Source organism: Scyliorhinus torazame, chromosome 13, assembly GCF_047496885.1.
Source record: "Scyliorhinus torazame isolate Kashiwa2021f chromosome 13, sScyTor2.1, whole genome shotgun sequence".
NCBI classification, from domain to species: domain Eukaryota; kingdom Metazoa; phylum Chordata; class Chondrichthyes; order Carcharhiniformes; family Scyliorhinidae; genus Scyliorhinus; species Scyliorhinus torazame.
This window is the reverse complement of record NC_092719.1, coordinates 184,288,147-184,306,162: the sequence shown is the minus strand read 5'-3', so window position 1 is coordinate 184,306,162 and position 18,016 is coordinate 184,288,147. Positions and strand designations below refer to the sequence as shown.

Genomic DNA, 18,016 nt, shown 5'->3' with positions numbered 1-18,016 from the left:
TCCAGTATTTAGTTGGAGGAAACTTTTGTCATTCCAGTATTGGAATTAGACTAGCAGTCTGACAATTTAGAGACACTTGAGAGAGGTGCTGGTGAGGTGGAACTGAAAGTCCTCAATGTGGAACCTGACATTGGGTTTTTGGATGATGTCACCCAGGGCAACATGTAAATGAGTGAGAGGATGAGTCCAAGGATAGATCCTCAAGAGATTCTAGAGGTAGCGATGCCGCAGCAGGAGTTTAACGTTTAAAGAGCAGAATATTTTTTTAAACTTCAGATCAGGTCAGTTATACAGACCTGATCCACCCTTCAAAGAGCATTTACGTCTTCCATCAATTTGTGATTCCTGTCTTATAGGTTAAGGCCTTTGCAACTGCTAAAACGGGGCCCGTTTGAACTCAGCCCCAAGATCAAATCCATTCCCACGTTCTAGAGAGAAGTGCAAACTAAAACAATCAATCTATGCATTTTCTATCTGGAAAACAAATGCTGCCAAGATGGGCCCAGAATTTTGATAACATGGTACGTGGTTCAAAATTGCTTTTGTTTGAATAAACTATTTATATTTGAAGAAAGACTCACTTCCTGTGGACGGCACGGTAGCACAGTGGTTAGCACTACTGCCTCACAGCTCCAGGGTCCCAGGTTCAATCCCAGCCTCGCGTGACTGTCTGTGTGGAGTCTGCACGTTCTCCCAATGTCTGTGTGGGTTTCCTCCGGGTGTTCCGGTTTCCTCTCTCAATCCAAACATGTGCAGGTTAGGTGGATTGGCCACGCTAAATTGCCCCTTCTTGTTCAAAAGGTTAGGTCGGGTTACTGGGTTATGGGGACAGGGTGGAAGCCTGGGCTTAAGTAGGGTGCTCTTTACAAGGGCGGGTGCAGATATGATGGGCCGAATGGCCTCCTTCTGCACTGTAAATTCTATGATTCCCCTTTCAAAATGATTACATTGTAAGAAAATGGTAAATTTTGCAGTACACAATGCAAAATGCGTTTGATGGTCAGCCCTTTGCAGTTAAGCCTTGTTTCCAGGCAAGCAAGTACGCTACCCTTTCATGCAGTCTTCGGAAATCAGTCAGAATAAACAACATAAATAATTCTGAGACTTTCATGCATAATTAAGCCCGGTTCATCTGTTTATGGGAATTCAAAGATAAAAGCACACATTTTAGAAATTGTTGGCAACGGGAAAGCTAATAACATTCGTTTTTGAACATATGTCGCCAAGGATGGATTTAAACATTTATTATTAAATGGGAGTGCCCCTAAAACAATGATTTATTTTTGACGGTCAAGAACAGTTACTCATGACTTCATTGTTTATTCGGGATATTGATTGTGCAATGTCTACGGTTGGTTCTGCCAGAACTGTTGTATCCATTAAGATACTAGAGTTCTGCAGAGGAACATTTCCAAAAACATTAGTTTAGACGTAATTTCTATAACAATTCTTTGCATCGAATTCTAGCAATGACAGCACATTTCACCGAAAACTGGAAGTACACAAATAGGACCTTTGGATTATGGACATCATGATAAAACATGAATTGCCTTGTGACTAATTCAGCTGCAAATACATGTTATAGTTCAGCAACTGGACTTAACGGCTTTGTTAAACTGGTCAATGCTGGTCACATCCAATTACCACTTGCACTCCAATATTTAAATTCCAAAATTTAAAACACAGGTTCTGGAGTGAAAATGTTGTAAAAGCTGATCTCAATAACCCTCAGCAATAAATGAAATCCTCATAAACGTTCCTCCACATCAGCCTGCACCTGGGATTTGAAGTTCAACTGTTTTTGTTTGTCGCAATGAGCTTTTGTATCAATATTTTCAGGGCGATGAGCATATTTCCCATGGCTGGAAATCATTCATAGAATTTACAGTGCTGAAGGAGGCCATTCGGGCCATTGAGTCTGCATCGGCTCTTGGAAAGAGCACCCTACCCAAGGTCAACACCTCCGCCCTATCCCCATAACCCAGTAACCCCACCCAACACTACGGGCAAATTTGGACACTAAGGGCAATTTTTATCATGGCCAATCCACCTAACCTGCACATCTTTGGACTGTGGGAGGAAACCGGAGCACCCAGAGGAAACCCATGCACACACGAGGAGGATGTGTAGACTCCGCACAGACAGTGACCCAAGCCAGGAATCGAAGCTGGGACCCTGGAGCTGTGAAGCAATTGTGCTATCCACAATGCTACCGTGCTGCCCTAAATACAAGCTCATCATTCAGAGCATCGAGGACCTGGGTTCGATCCAGGCCCCAGGTTACAGTTCTTGTGGAGTTTGCATATTCACCCTGTGTTTGCATGTGTCTCACCCCCACAACCCAAAAAGATGTGCAGGATAGGTAGCTTGGCCACGCTAACTTGTCCCTTAACTGAAAAAAAGAATTGGAGTGCACAATAGCAAGTACATTATGGGTTGGGGTTTGTTGCACGTTTTTTTGAGATGTCCTGATACAGATTATAATTCGGATTAAAAAGGAATGTTCAAAAATGGCATCTCATCACATCCCAGGGATGTCTCAAATCTTTCATTTATTTTTTTATTCCCTCGCGGCAGCACTCATTGTTGATATATAGGTAAACATGACCGCTAATTTGCACATAGCAAGGTTCCAGAAATCAGTAAATGTATGCATGACCAGACAGCCAATGGGGTTTCCCCAACTCTTCCCGCCAGCGGGATCTTTCGGTGCCGCCAAAGTTGACCTCTTGCAGCGTGCTCCCCAGCTTTGGGGCGGGTGCGCCACGCAAGAGCCCGTAGGCTTTGGTGGAACGGGAAGATCCAGTTGGCAGCCGACGGCTTGTTGTAGCGTCCACAGTGGAGAAACCCACCGCCGATGGGGGAGAGGGCTGACAAGGCCAGCCAATGTTTCCAATACTGCTGGCTGAGGAAATAACGGTGGCTCAGGCAGAGGTTCTTATAAGAATTTCCATGGAGCCTCTTAATGATTGTAAAAATTAGACAGACAAGTAAATGTGCCTACTTATTATTTTTTGTTTTATTTAATGGGAAAATTCTTGTTGGTACTGAGCAACACTTTTGTCCAAATGTGGAGCTTTTCAGCCCAACACATTTGCAGGTCATGTTCAAAGTTCATCCTGCCTCGGTTATGCTTGAGTTATGTCACATGGAGGTGGGTAAATTGTCACTGGATATGGCAGGCTGCCGAAAAAAGCAATAGTTTCATTGCCTGTACCAGCTCTCGCTTTACCTCCGGTTCACTACCAAGTGGAGTGGAATGCACCTGCTGAAACTGGATGCCGTCTCCCTGGCAACACGGCATGGACCAGGTAACATGAATCCTGAGACCAGGCAGCAGTTTCAAGTTCCTCACATCCGGAGTAAGAAGGTGGCTGGGGACCAAAATAAGACTATGTCGGTGATTTAACTTCATGCCCTAGATGTTACAATCTTCAGGGATCAAGATTAATTTTACTTAAACTCGTTTCCATTGGTGCGTCCCACAAAATCTTCAAGTGAACCCCTAAGGGGCTACGGATTCACACGGAGATCCCTAGATTTTTTTGAAAACTTCATTTGTGGGATGTGGATGTCATTGGTTAGGCCAACATTTATTGCCCATCCCGAATTTCCCTTCAGAGGGTGGTGGCGAGTTGCCTTCTTAAACCGCTGCAGTCCCAGAGTTGTAGGTAGAGCCACTGTGCTGTTAGGGAGGGATTCCAGGATGTTGCCTCAGCGACAATGAAGGAATGAAGGAATGGCAATATATTTCCAAGTCAGAGTGGTGAGTGACTTGGAGGGGCACCTCCAGGTGGTGGGGTTCCTAGGTATCTGCTGCTCTTGTCCTTCTAGATGGTAGTGGTTGTGGGTTTGGAAGGTGCTGTCTAAGGAACCTTGGTGAGTTACTGCAGTACCATCTTGTAGATGGTACACATGGCTGCCACTGTTCGCCGGTGGTGGAGGGTTTGAATGTTTGTGGAAGGGGGAGCAATCAAGCGGGCTGCTTTGTCCTGGGTGGCGCTGAGCTTCTTGAGTACTGTTGGAACTGCACTCATCCAGGCAAGTGGAGAGTATTCCATTACACTCTTGACTTGTGCCTTGTAGATGGCGGGTAGGCGGTTTTTGGGGTCGGGGGGTTGTCAGTAGGCGAGTTATTTGCCGTAAATTTTCTAGCCTTTCGCCTGCCCTGGTAGCCACAGTATTAATGTGGCTCGTCCAGTTCAGTTTCTGATTAATGGTAACCCCCAGGATGTAGATTTTCCTCTTTTTAAAAAAATATTTGTTATTCTCCTCCTTTTTCACATTTTCTCACACATTTACACCCACCAACAACAAACAATGATCAGTAACAAATATGTCAATCCCCATATCAATAACAACGATCCCATCCTACCACCAAACCCCAAATATTAGCCCGCATGTTCACATAAACAAATGACAAAAAGGAATCAGGAATCACCCATAGTCACCATCAACACCCTCCCCCAACTCTTCCCCCCCCACCCAACTAATGTTCAATGTTATCCAGTTCTTGAAAGTACATGATGAATAATGCCCATGAATTGTAGAACCCCTCCATCCTTCCCCTCATCCTTCCCTTCTCAAGAGTCAAGAATTCCAACAAGTCCCCCCGCCATGCCAGGGCACAGGGTGAAGAGGCTGCTCTCCATCCCATCAGGATCCGCCTTCGGGCGATCAACGAGGCAAAGGCTACAACATCTGCCTCCGCATCCTTTTCCAAACCTGGCTGGTCCGACACCCCAAATATGGCCACCCGGGGGCCCGGGTCCAGTTTCACGTGCACCACTTTTAGAAATTACCCTTAAAAATCTCCTTCCAGTAATCCTCTAGCTTTGGACAGGACCAAAACATATGAACGTGATCCAAACCCCCTGCCTGCCTTCCCCTTTGTAGCAGCACCTTTCTAACTCTGGCCACCTTCCCTCCCCATATGAGCAAAGTAATCATTCCCTCAATCTCTCTGAAAAAAGCCTTGGGCAAGAAAATTGGCAGGCATTGAAAAATAAATAGAAATCACGGCAGCACGTTCATTTTAGCCGCCTGTACCCGACCCGCCAGTGACAGAGGGAGACCATCCCACCTTACCAGATCAGCTTTCACTCTTTCCACCAAACTAGAAATGTTGTACCTGCGGAGCCCCACCCCCCCCCACTCCCAGGCAACCTGCACTCCCAGGTACCTAAAGTGAGCCCAGGATGTCGATTGTGGGGAATTCAGCAATGGTAATGCCATTGAATATCACAAGGCAGTGGTTAGATCCTTTCTTGTAGGAGATGGCTATTGTCTGGCACTTGCGTGGCACAAATGTAACTTGCCACTTGTCAACCCAAGCCTGGATAATGTCCAGGTCTTGTTGCATTTGGACTTGGACTGCTTCATTATCGGAGGAGTTGTGAATGGTGTTAAACATTGTGCAGTCACCGCAAACATCCTCACTTTTGTCCTTCTGATGGAAGGGAGGCCATTGATGAAACAGCTGAAGATGGTTATGCTTAGGACACTACCCTGAGGAACTCCTGCAGTGATGTCCTGGAACTGAGAAATGAAAATGAAAATCATTTATTGTGGAGGTCCAACCTCCCTTTGTGCAAGGTATGACTCCAACCAGTGGAGAGTTACCCCCCCCCCCCCCCCCCCCATTCCCATCAACTCGGGTTCCTTGATCCCATACTTGGTCAAATGCTGCCTTGATGACAAGGGCAGTCACTCTCACCTCACATCTGGCATTCAACTCTTTGTCCATGTTTGAACCAAGGCTATAATGAGGTCAGGAGCGGAGTGACCCTGGCGGAATCCAAACGGAGCATCTGTGAGCAGATTATTGCTGAGTAAGTGCCGCTTGATAGCAATGTTGATCACTCCTTCCATCACTTTGCTAATGATGGAGAGTTAACTGATCGGGCGGTAATTGACTGGGTTAGATTTGTCCTGTTTCTTGTGTACAGGACACACCTGGGCAATTTTCCACATTGCCGCGTAGATGTCAGTGCTGCAGTTGTACTGGAACAGCTGGGCTAGGGGTGCGGCAAGTTCTGGAGCATAAGTCTTCAGTATGGTACTAAATTGGAGCCAACATCGCAAAGCGAAGTCAAATGTTATTGTAGATTTAAAAAAAATTTTTTTTAAAAGATTTACTTTTCATGTCAACCGGAGTTCCAGATGATTAGAATCAAATGTTTCGAAAACAATGTTCACAATATTAGAGTTCTGCTGATAGGTCATCGATCTGAAATGTTAACTCTTTCTCTCACCTCAGATGCTGCCAATTCGGAGCATTTCTGGTCGTTTTTCAAAATATTTTGTTCAGTTTAAAGGAATTGACAAAATATTAAATTTGTTCTGAATTAAAACTAAACAAAGTGAAATTAAATACAAGCTTTAGCATTATCAGAGTCCATACGTAAAGGTTCCTTTCATTAGAAACATAGAAAATAGGAGCAGGTGGAGGCCATTCAGCCCTTCAAACCTGCTCCGGATTCATTATGATCATGGCTGATCATCCAACTCAATAGCCTAATCCTCCATATCCTTTGATCCCCTTTGCCCTAAATGCTTCTTCTCTAACGACTTCTTGAAAACATGCAACGTTTTCGCTTCAACGTCCACAGGTCACCACTCTCTGGTGAAGAAATCTTTCCTCATCTCAGTCCTAAATAGTCTATCCCATATCCTCAGACTGTAATCCCTGGTTCTGGACACACCCACTATCAGGAACATCCTTCCTGCATCTACCCTGTCGAGTCGTGTTAGAATTTTATAGGTTTCTATGAGATCCCCCCTAATTCTTCTGAACTCCAGCGAACACAATCCGAACTGATTCAATCTCTCCTAATACATCAGTCCGTCATCTCAGGAATCAGTCTGGTAAATCTTTGCTGCACTCCCTCCAGAGCACAAAACATCCTTCCTCAGATAAGGAGACCAAAACTGCACACAATATTCCAGGTGTGGCCTCACTAATGCCCTGTGTAACTGCAGAAAGACATCCCTGCTCCTGAATCCTCTTGCTATGAAGACCAACATACCATTTTGCCTTCTTTACCACCTACTGCATGCTTACCTTCAGTAATTGGTGTGCGAGGACACCTAGGTCTCATTGCACATCCCTCTCTCCTAATTTATGGCCATTGAGATAATAATCGGTCTTCTCGTTTTTGCTACCAAAGTGACTAACCTCACATTTCTCCAAATTATACTGCATCTGCCATTCATTTGCCGACTCACTTAACTTGTCTGTTTAATTCCTTCCAGAAAATGGATCAAAGACCCTCAACAAACATTCCACAACCCAAAGAACATCTGCACTCTAAACATTTTATCTGATCAGCACCTGTGCCTCACAGGTCAGGAAGGTGCCAGGTTTGGTCGCTGGTCTGCATGTTAAATGGCCTCTGAACTCTAGAAATTGTGAGATTTTAGTTTGTCAGTTGAGGAGAGCGTGTCTGATTAGTACCAATGGTTCAAATGTTTACCTTTATGAACTAATGGAAAAGAGTCAGGTGTTTTATGGGACTCAGTTGCAAAAGTAGCTCTGAAGAGGAGTCATACAGACGTGAAACATTGACACCTTTTGGCTCTCCAGAGACACTGCCGAGTTTATCCAGCATTTTCCGTTTCTATATCAAAAGTAGTGGCTTCTTAAGCAAAATAGTCTGGAGATGACCTCATATGACTTGGGTTTAATCTTTTTATCAGGTCTGCTAGGGGTAAATAGTGCACTTTGAATGCAAAGCTTTCCAAACTGGTAGGAATTTGGAATATATCTCTAGCCTCACACTGAGTAGCACTTCCCATCAAGCTAACATCGAGCCTTATTGAGAGCACAGCACAGCAACCCTAAAGTCATCCACAGTACAACAGTCATGAAATCATCCACATGAGAACTGAGGAGGCTGGATCGTCTCTAGAGAGATTTATGAATGAAATTGGAAAGAAGAAAATTACAGCCATTTAATTCAATTCATATTATCCATTTGTAGGCCAGAGCTTTCCAATTCTGTGCTCATCAGTCCAGGATTTTCCCTCTATATAAGTGACAGGGAGGAAATGCCCCAGGCTAAGTACGGAAACAGAAATCCCCGGACTATAATCTTCGGCAGTATTATTAGTGCTTTTAACTTTATATAATTACACTTAACATACAACTACACTTCAGCACATTGGTAAGCTAACCATTATAATTTAATTGCATTAACACTGCTTATGTCAATATCACAGCCTCTTAAAGGAAAATGAACAAGCAGAGTTGTCAACTTATAATATTTATATTGCGCCTTTAACAATGAAACATCCCAGACACTTCTAAGGACCATTAAAAGGGAAATACAAGTAAGGAGCTATTAGGTCATAAGGCCCAAGGTTTGGTCAAAGAGGTAGTTTTTAATGAAAGGCAGAGACGAAAATACCTGATGGTGGGGCAATTACAACTGGGAGTGCACAAGAGCCCAGAATTAGAGGAGCACATATCTTGGAGGGTTGTGGGGCAGGAGGAGATTACATAGATAGCAAAGGACATGGTCACGAAGGGATTTGAAAGCAAGGATGAGAATTTTAATATCTAGATGTTGCTTGACTGGGAGCCAATGTAAATCAATGAGCGCATGGGTGATATGTGAACAGGATTTGATCAAAGTTAAAACTCAGGCAATAGAGTTTTTGGATGATCTCAAGATTATGGAGGGTAATGTGGGAGGCCAGGAGTGAGTAGAATATCAAGTTAGGAAGCAGAAAAAGTATGACTGAGGGGATGGTTGGAAGCTTAACTTGGGACCAAATATGACACCAAGGTTTCAAACTGACGGTTTAATCTCATACTGCTGCCTGGGAGAGAGATGGGAGTCAAAAGTTAGGGAACAGAGTTTGAAATGGGAACCAAAAACAATGGTTTCAGTCTTCCCTATATTAAATTGGGAGAAAATGTCTCCTCCTCCAGGACTGCATTCAGATAAACAGTCTGATAATTTAGCAACAGGAAAGTAATCACAAGAGGGGGTGATGAGGCAGAGCTGTGTTTTTATTCAGCATACATGCAAAACTTAATGCTGTGCTTTCAGATGATACAGACGAGGGGCACTGTGCAGATGGGAAATAGGAAGGGGGCAAGAGCTGATCCTCAGGGGACACCAATGGTAATGGTGTTGGGGCAGGAAGAGAAGCCATTGCAAGCGATTCTCTGGCTATAATGAGGTAGATGATAATGGAGCCAGCAAGAGCAGTCCCCCACCCAACTAGATAACAGTGGAGAGGAGCCAGGAGGAGGATGGTGTGATCAACTGTGTCAAAGGCTGCAGACAGTTAGAAAAGGACAAGGAAGGAAAGTTTAATCTTTGCTACAGTCACATCAGGATGTCTTTTGTGACTTTGATAAGAGTTGTTTCAGTACCATGGCATGGGCAGAACCTGATGGGAGGGGATTAAAACATGGAAGTTCCAGGCAAGATGGGAACAATTTGGGAGGTGACAACAAGTTCAAGGACTTCCAAGCAAAAGCAAAGTTGGAGATGGGACAGGAGCTTGCAAGGACAAGGGGGGATCAAGTGTTGGCTTTTTGAGGAGAGCGCTGAAGTGCAGATTTAGAGAGAGGAACAACACGTGAAGCAAGAACCATTTACAATATTGGCTAACGTGAGGACCAGAAGGGAAAGTTGGATGATCAATAGTTTAGTGGGAATAATATCAGGGGAACATGAGGTGGGTCTAATGGATAAGATGAGCTAAGAGGAGATGAAGGTGAGAAACTGAGAAAATCTGGAATAAAGACTTCTTCCATAATTTTCTAATATTTCACTTCAAAATGCACACCAACTTTGACATGCAAGGTCATCACTATTCATCGGACAGGATTCTCCAACATACTCCAGCGACACCATTACTTGATTGCGTGTGATTTCTGAATTCACAGAAGGATTAGCAGACACCCAAGTTATCCAACAGGGAAGTCAGATGAAACTTCTTTACCAAGAAATGGTAAGAATGCAGAATGTGCTACCACAGGGAGTGCTTGAATCGAATAGTATAAATGCAGTTAAGGGTGAGTTGGCAAGCATGTAAAGGAGGAGGGAAAAGAGAATCGTGACCGATTTAGATGAGGAAAAATAGGAGGAGACTCAAGTGGGGCATAAACACTAGCATGGACTAGTTGGGCAGAATGGTCTGTTTCTGTGACTTTCCCCCCCCCCATGTACTCCTATGTACAAAGCCAAAGTACAGTGTTTTAAGGACTTGATAAAATATGGCACCACAAGTTCCTTACAGCAAACGGATAGCACTTGGAAGTCTTGCTTATCTAACAAGTAGTCAGTCAATGCCAGAATTACAAACTGATCTGGTTAAAAACATTGCAAAGAGAGATTTCCAATTTGTGATAAAAAGTCAGTACTCAATTTCTACAAAAACATCAAACTGCTCCAGAGGAAATAAAGCAGTTGCTGACAATGAGTCACGGCAACATTGTGGGGCTGAGTGACTCTACTTGTCCAGCTTCAAACAACAGTACCACGCCAAACAAAATCCTTGTAGAGGGTCAGAGGCACTGGACAAAGATATCCAAACAAATTGCTTTGAAATTTCCTCTTTCTTTTTAAATAATATTTTATCCAATTTTTCTTTGAAAAGAATTTAAGTCTAAAATGGCAGGTTGGTAATATAATAATTCTTCAGAACAAAATTTGGAAAATAAAGAATGTTCATGACAGAAGAGATGAATAGGGTCATTTGGGAAAAGGGTAAAGTTGTGTTGAATCTCTAAAGGGCTTACTATCCCATCGACAACTTGCATCAATATAGAGATTGTAACGGGGGGGGGGGGGGGGGGGGGGGGAAAGAACCCTAAACAAAGTGAACAATGAGCCAAGGAAGGGTGATAAAAATCGTGGTCAAACTGCTGAGCTTCAAGGAAGGTAATCAATATGGAGAAGGCAGAGAATGAGGTGGAGGGGTTCGGGAAGGAAGTGTCAGACTGTGGGGACGAATGGACTGAAGGACTGCTGCCAATGCCGAGGTGGAAGAGAAGGCGAAGGATGCCCAAGAGGACAAAGTCAGAGAAACTGAATAGAGTTCATTATTTGGGTAGAGGATTACAGAGATAGGGAGTGGCAAGGCTAAAAATGGACTTGAAAAAAAAAGACAATTCATTTAATTTTGAGGTATGAAGGTATCAGAAGTCAACGTAGGTCAGTAAGGTTTGAGATGATGGGCAACTACAAATGTTTACATAATGGCAGCAGAGTTTTGATTGAATTATAGTTCACAGAGGGTGGAGGATGGGAAGCTGGCTAGAACGTTATTGGAATTGTAAAGTCTAGATGTGACAAGGCCTGGGATGAGTGATTCAACAGCAGATGGGCTGAAGCAGGCATCTTTTTAGCATGTTGAAATCTTCCAAGAAATGTCAAAGATGTATGTAGAAACGACAACACATCAAGTTGCTCAACCAGAAATCATTGTACATTCATGTCCCTTTACAAATAATCCAATCAGAATTTGAACAGATGCTATGGCTCGTTTTGAACTGAAAACTAAAAAAAGTAAAGACATTATTGAAATGCTGTTTAGCTATCATGCAATAACCAGATCATGATCCATGTAGTATATATTAAATATGATGGCCGAGTGCTCAGGACTAAAACTTAAACCAATCCATTACTTTCACACCATGTTAAAATTATGTAGGTTTCATATAGAAACACAATTGGCTAGGTTCCCCCGCCCGCCGCAAGAAAGCCACAGGTGAGCTGTTTCCAATAGGAAAATCCATTCGCCTTGGGCGGGAATCTCCAGTCGCCGGGCGAACACGTGTCACAAGTAGGCTTACATTAACACTGCAATTAAGTTACTGTGAAAAGCCTCTAATCGTCACGCTCCGGCGCCTGTTCAGGTACACGGAGGGAGAATTCAGAATGTCCAAGTCACCTAACAAGCACATCTTTCAGGACTTGTGGGAGGAAACCAGAGCACCCGGCGGAAACTCACGCAGACACATGGAGAACATGCAGACACCGCACAGACAGTGACCCAAGCCGGGAATAGAACTTGGGACCCTGGAGCTGTGAAGCAACAGTGCTAACCACTGTGCTTCCGTGCCACCCATTTAGGAAATATAGTATAATGAAGAATTACAAAAACATCAATGATAAAAAGCAGCATTTTAAAATCTAATGTCGTATTCAAATTTCCTTAAAGTGTCTACTTGTTGAAAAATATTCTAAACCAGACAGTTCAGCTCATTTTTTAATTCCAAATCCGCCTTAGTGGCTCTAGGAAACGTCTACATGTAGTTTTCTTCCAGAAAAAAGGGATGCATCAATTAGTACAGTCTTTATGCAGGATTTTGGCAAAAGGCAAACATATTCAAGATGCTTTACTAGAGTGATGTCTGAGTAATGAATCAAAAAAGTCACAAATTATGCATTCACCTTAATGTCTGGAAGATTTCCCACCAAGGAACCCAAAATAAATGTGAAAATTATTTTACCGAAGTTCATGCCGCAGTGGTACGGAGAGACGGATTAAACAATTGTATTGAACATTTTAACAGATGTCAAACAAAACTGATAGTGAAGTACATGATTCAAGAAATAGCTATACAAACACTGCACTTATTCTTAATTACCTGTGCGCTCGATCAGAACAGACATTAATCTGCATTTTCCATTAGCATCAAATTTGTGTTAACAGTAAATTTTTGGGCCTCAGTAAGCACTTATGCAAAACACTGCAAAGTTGACCAGATGTATTAATATTTAACTTGCAATTCATATTTACTTTAAAAATTTAGGAAGGAACAACCAATTGTAAAACATTTAGGTTGACTTCTCCATACGTTCTTGGAGATGCTTTCAAAACAGATCAGATATTGTTCAAAGAATTAGTGATGAGGACAGGCTGAAATGAATGGAGTAGTGGAGATTAATTTGTCAAATAACTCAATTTGTACCATAGCAAAATACGGCAGATGCTAGAAACCTGAACATGACAGAAGTGCTTGGCACGCCTGGCAGCATCTATGTACCCCAACGTCAGGCTCAAAATAGAGATCAAAAGCTCACACTCTTGTGGGCAAGTCACGTGTTGCAATTTTCCCCAATTTTGTCAATTGTGGTCTGAGGGCAGGCTTGCTGTCCAGTTAATGATATTGTATAGGTTTTTGCAGCTGGAAGGCCAATTTGTGGCCTTCAAACTTGAAATCAGCAACGGGATGCAATTCAAGCAATGAGGGAAGGGGGCACTTGAAAATGAGGCACCCTCTCGTCAACTCTTTAAAGAATGGCCTTTGCAGCCATGTCTGCCCCCAGGAAGCCACCTCTAGGCTGCTAAACTATCCCTACTGCCTCATCACGTGCAGGTCAACATGAAAATCCCAGTCTTCCTCAGCAAGCTGTAAAATTGCTCAATAGACTACCTGTTGTTTGCACGAAGTCCAGGGATGGAGTGGGAGTGGGGGGTAAAAAAAAAAAAAGAGTATGGAGCCAGGAATCAGCATGCAGGCAAGGGGCACAAAATTCCCACCCACCCACCTCCAATCCCACCACACACGGAGCTCAAAACAAATAGCCTACCCAATGTTTTAAGTCTTGGACCTTCAATTTTGACAGCCAAATTTATTTTGCTCTATTTAAACTTGGCACATTTTAAACAGCTTATGGTTGGCAGTCAGTGTTGGAGAGTGGGATTTAAATGAGCACTGGATAAAAGGAGGTGCAATAGCAATAACATCAGAAACAGCCTCTAAAGAAGCTGCTGAAGCCAAGAGAGAAAATGGGGGTCTTGGATAAGAAAGAGCAACATATGGTACCACAAGCTGGCTAGGTGATCCTGTTCATGTTGGATTAAGATGCAGAGCCTAACAGTGCTGCATGTAGGAGTTGTTGCAACATATGGAGAGGGGGCAACTAATGGCAGGGAATGTAGCATTAGGCCGGGAGAACCAGAAGCTGGAGGTGATTGTAGAATCAACAGGGGCACCAAAGCTTCAGCAAGCAGGGACTGGACTGCTCGTTAAGTAATGCCAAATGGCATTTATCATCAGGATCAGGAAACCAGTGACCAAGATCAACATGCAAACAAAGGTCAGAATCAGGAGCATCTAGTCTGGCTATACAGGACAAGGGTAGATGTTAGGAGTTCCTGATGAGCAGCACGGTAGAAAAGTGGTTAGCACTATGGCTTCACAGCACCAGGGTCCCAGGTTTGATTCCCGGCTTGGGTCATTGTCTGTGCAGAGTCTGCACGTTCTCCCTGTGTCTGTGTGGGTTTCCTCCCGGTGCTCCTGTTTCCTTCCACTCGTCCCGAATGACGTGCTATTAGTTAATTTGAACATTATGAATTCTCCCTCTGTATACCCGAACAGGCGCCGGAATGTGGCGACTTGGGGCTTTTCACAGAAATTTTTTTGCAGTGTTAATGTAAGCCTACTTGTGACAATAAATATTATGTAACTATTGGGTCAATACTTTATTACAATCAGAGATTTTTGAAAACAGAACAAAATTCATTTTTATTCACCGTAAAAATCGGAAACCTGTTTGAACCATGTCTCCAGTCTCAAAGCCATTTCATTTGTGAATGACAGGGCTGTTGGCTCCACTCGCCAACTACATCCCAAGTATTCATACTAGCATATTAATTCTTAATCTGCACTAGGAGTTCCAAAAAAGATGAATCTCATTTTCAAGTTGTACAAGACAAGTTGCTTGCTCTTAAGCTGTCCTTATCAGGGCCATTGATTCCAAGTTAATGAAATGCAGCTCTGGTGATTGTTATGTGGTCGCTAGATGGTATACACTACTGGATATGCACATATGTGGACGCTGAAGATAATTGTGAAGCCCCATCAGTGTCATGCCACCATTCATGCTCACACAAGAAGACTGACTAATTAGGGAAAGGAAGCAGAAGAGGCGAGACTAGGAGAGAAAAGCAGAATGGTGAGGAAAAGTAGAAAGTAAAACAGCGAGTACAAAAGGGGAAGTGAGAAGAAATAAGAAGACAATTGCCAACTGACCCTGGAAAAGCAAGGAGTGTGCCAGGTTCAAAACCAGATAACAGTTGGTTTGATGTTCACCACTATCATCTTTTTATTCCTCCGCTAAGATCTGAAACTTTCAGTATGATGCAGTGCCAGAACTTCAGCCATTTTAATTATCACAAAACAAAACAATGCACTGGGTGGTCCATCTGCCCACTCCTTGCTGGCAACGACCAAGGAGAAATTTAATCACACAGATTTTTCAAGCTCATAGAAAGGTAGTTTTATATTTTGCTCCTAGGATTTGGTGGGTAGGAATGGCAGCTTCCGGGAGAAACCGATCTTTGAAGTTGTTGCAGTCACCAAAATATTTACAGCTCCAAGCTAAATGGAAATATTAAATGTATGCTTCAACTTGGAGCCTGTACAATGCTGAAAACTCCATGCTGTTATTCACAACCTATCTTACAATTAGTTAACACTCCTGTATCTCCCCTGAATTTTAATCCATCACAAAAGGGCAATCCTTTGGGGAGTGCTGTGTTCAATGTAACATATTCAGCTTTTTGTTTTGGGAGCTATGATGTAAATAGCTACCATAGCAGCGAGCAACAATGAACTTCATTGGCATTACCCTCACATTATAGCTGTTCTTTAGAAATCAAATTGCCAGATGAAACTTCCAGGTTTGGAGTTCCTGAAACTGAATTAGTACCAAGTTTTAAAATAAATTTGGGAGGTTTTTTCCCCCCATTATGATCAGCATACTGATGTAATTAATTCTGGTTTCTCAAATGTATATATTTTCTAATAGGAATTAAATCCTTGCATGCACAGAAACTTGCAACAAAATCCAATCCAATTCATTGCAATATCCTTTTCATTAAGATAGAATATAAATTCTGCAGAGCCTAAACTATGTGCTAAATTGTGCTAATGCTTGGATCTCTTGTGCAGCTGTAAAAGCAGACCGAATTAAATTAATTCAAGTGCAAAACAAAGTTAATGCAACAGCAAAACAGATAATTATAAATGCACTCTTTCATACGATGATTATGATGCATGTGGATCATCTCCCTCAAAAGATACAATTTAAATAATGACTTACCTTTTATAGAATCCATGAATTGGTTGTAGACACAAGAACTGCCAATAATCCAAACAAAAAGATTTTAATTTCAACATTTTTAATTTGTTGAGCTCTTCTTCCAGGAAGTTGCTTTAAATAATCCACAATAAAATTCCTGCTTCAGCTTCAGCATTAGGCTCGCATTAGCATTTATGCTCACAAAGCAGCTCAGAACAAATCTTGGGGCTCCATTCTTCAAATCGCCAATATTTTAAAACAAAGAGATGGTTATGAAGCTCTCATCCTCATTTAGCTTCCTGGGATGAAAACTTATGACAAGGACAACAGCACATGTTTACCTCAGTTATTGGTGCTTTTAAAAATCGACTTGTGCTTACAGAGCCCACTCAGCATATTACGCGTGGTAATCAGTCCCTCTTTGTCATTTGAAACCTGCTTTTACCCTGCAATTTTAATCCAGGCGTGAGAAACCTTAAATGCTCATTGTTTTCCTGGATTGCTAAAGATGCATCAAAAAAAAAATACTGAGATCTGGGAAAATCATGATGATTTTCCACACAAGACCAGATATCTCCAATTCAGCTTTCCTTTTCTACTGATAGAATAAGAGGCTGAGCTGTAGTCAGTACAGTGCGAACACAACTATGCCTTCACCGGACACTTGAATTCAAAACTACAGCTGCTCCATTGTCTGCCAGTGAGTATGAGAAATGTGGCTTTCCCAGTACCCGGAATGACAACGAAAACAATACCCGACTCAATCAGGGTGTTAATTATACCTTATCTAATTCCCAGCACCCATTTGCCAATCAGTTCTCGGAGCAAAGGAGCTAATCATTTGTACCACATGGTGCTCAGTGGGCAATCTCCCAACCGTAGGAGGTTGCAAGCGAAAGCTGTATAGATAGGCTGATGATCGTTGCTGTAGCAACTGGATCACACGGATGAAATATGGAGTGGAGCATGGGTGACAGTTCACTCACCAATTATAAAATAATGTGCTTATTATGGTAAAATTGCAGACATCACAAGCAACTATAATAGAATGACTGCATGAAGTCAAGTACTAATGGAGTTTTAACATTAACAAGTTCACAAAAGTACATGTATGTTTACATACAGATGTTTGATAGTTCCTGAATTCATCATTTTTTTTCTTCTATAACAAGGGGAATCACAAAGCTTTGCTCCAGGCACCATTATTTGCAAACACTTGTAAAATGCCTCTACAATGCACAACATAATTTCAAAGTGAAGACTCTTGGTAGAAGTGTAAGTTATTGAAGCATCATCCAAAATATGAGTTTGCTTTTATTTAAAAAAAAGAAAAACTACCCATTAGTCTACAATAATACATGCTCTGTCACATCAGTTGCAATAGCTGGTCAAATGTCAAGTGTTAGTGGCTCTGCTCTTTTCTGCTGGAAATCTAAGTTATGATAATGAGTAATGTTAGAATCTGCAGCAAACACAAAAGAGCTCGGTTAGAATGCAGTATGAATGGCCACGATGTAACGTTACAAAGAGACCCTAAAACTGGCCTGCCTCGAAAATACAGAAAGGCAAACAAATGCCACTGTTTTTCTAGATTCCTCCTATGATATTTAAATTTATTTGAAGATTTCTTCATATATTGCTATGGCGATTAGAAAGAAAGCTTTGGAAGTAGAATAAAGGGCTGGACTTTCATCCTCGGGTTTTGGGAAAATTCCCAACTAGGCCCATCTGCCTGGGCAGGAAATTCCCACAAAGGCAGGATTTTCATTGCTTGGAGTGGATGTGGGCTGGAGTCAGGCCAGCTGACCTGGAAAAAAGTGTGGAGGCAGCCATAGGGTCTGCCAGGTGCGGAGGTGGGTTGCTAAATAGGCTCTCCTCAGTGCCATGGGACTTTTTTCTCCAGCAAAACAGAAAGCCCTCCAGCTCTCACCCCTCACACTCCCTTCACCCTCCAAACATGC

General features: G+C 42.6%; 1 protein-coding gene across 4 annotated transcripts in view; it reads right to left on the bottom strand.

Annotated features, from left to right (window-relative positions):
* The window catches only part of iqsec1b (IQ motif and Sec7 domain ArfGEF 1b), a 659,149-nt gene that overhangs the window by 224,405 nt on the left and 416,728 nt on the right, over positions 1-18,016 (bottom strand). The window contains exon 1 of one of the 4 annotated variants that reach the window (XM_072472545.1): positions 16,077-16,820. The exons of the other annotated variants lie outside the window; for them this stretch is intronic. Coding sequence (XP_072328646.1) covers positions 16,077-16,153 — 77 coding nt within the window. The 5' untranslated portion in view covers positions 16,154-16,820. Of the gene's footprint in view, positions 1-16,076; positions 16,821-18,016 lie in introns of those variants that run through there. 4 annotated transcript variants of the gene reach the window in all.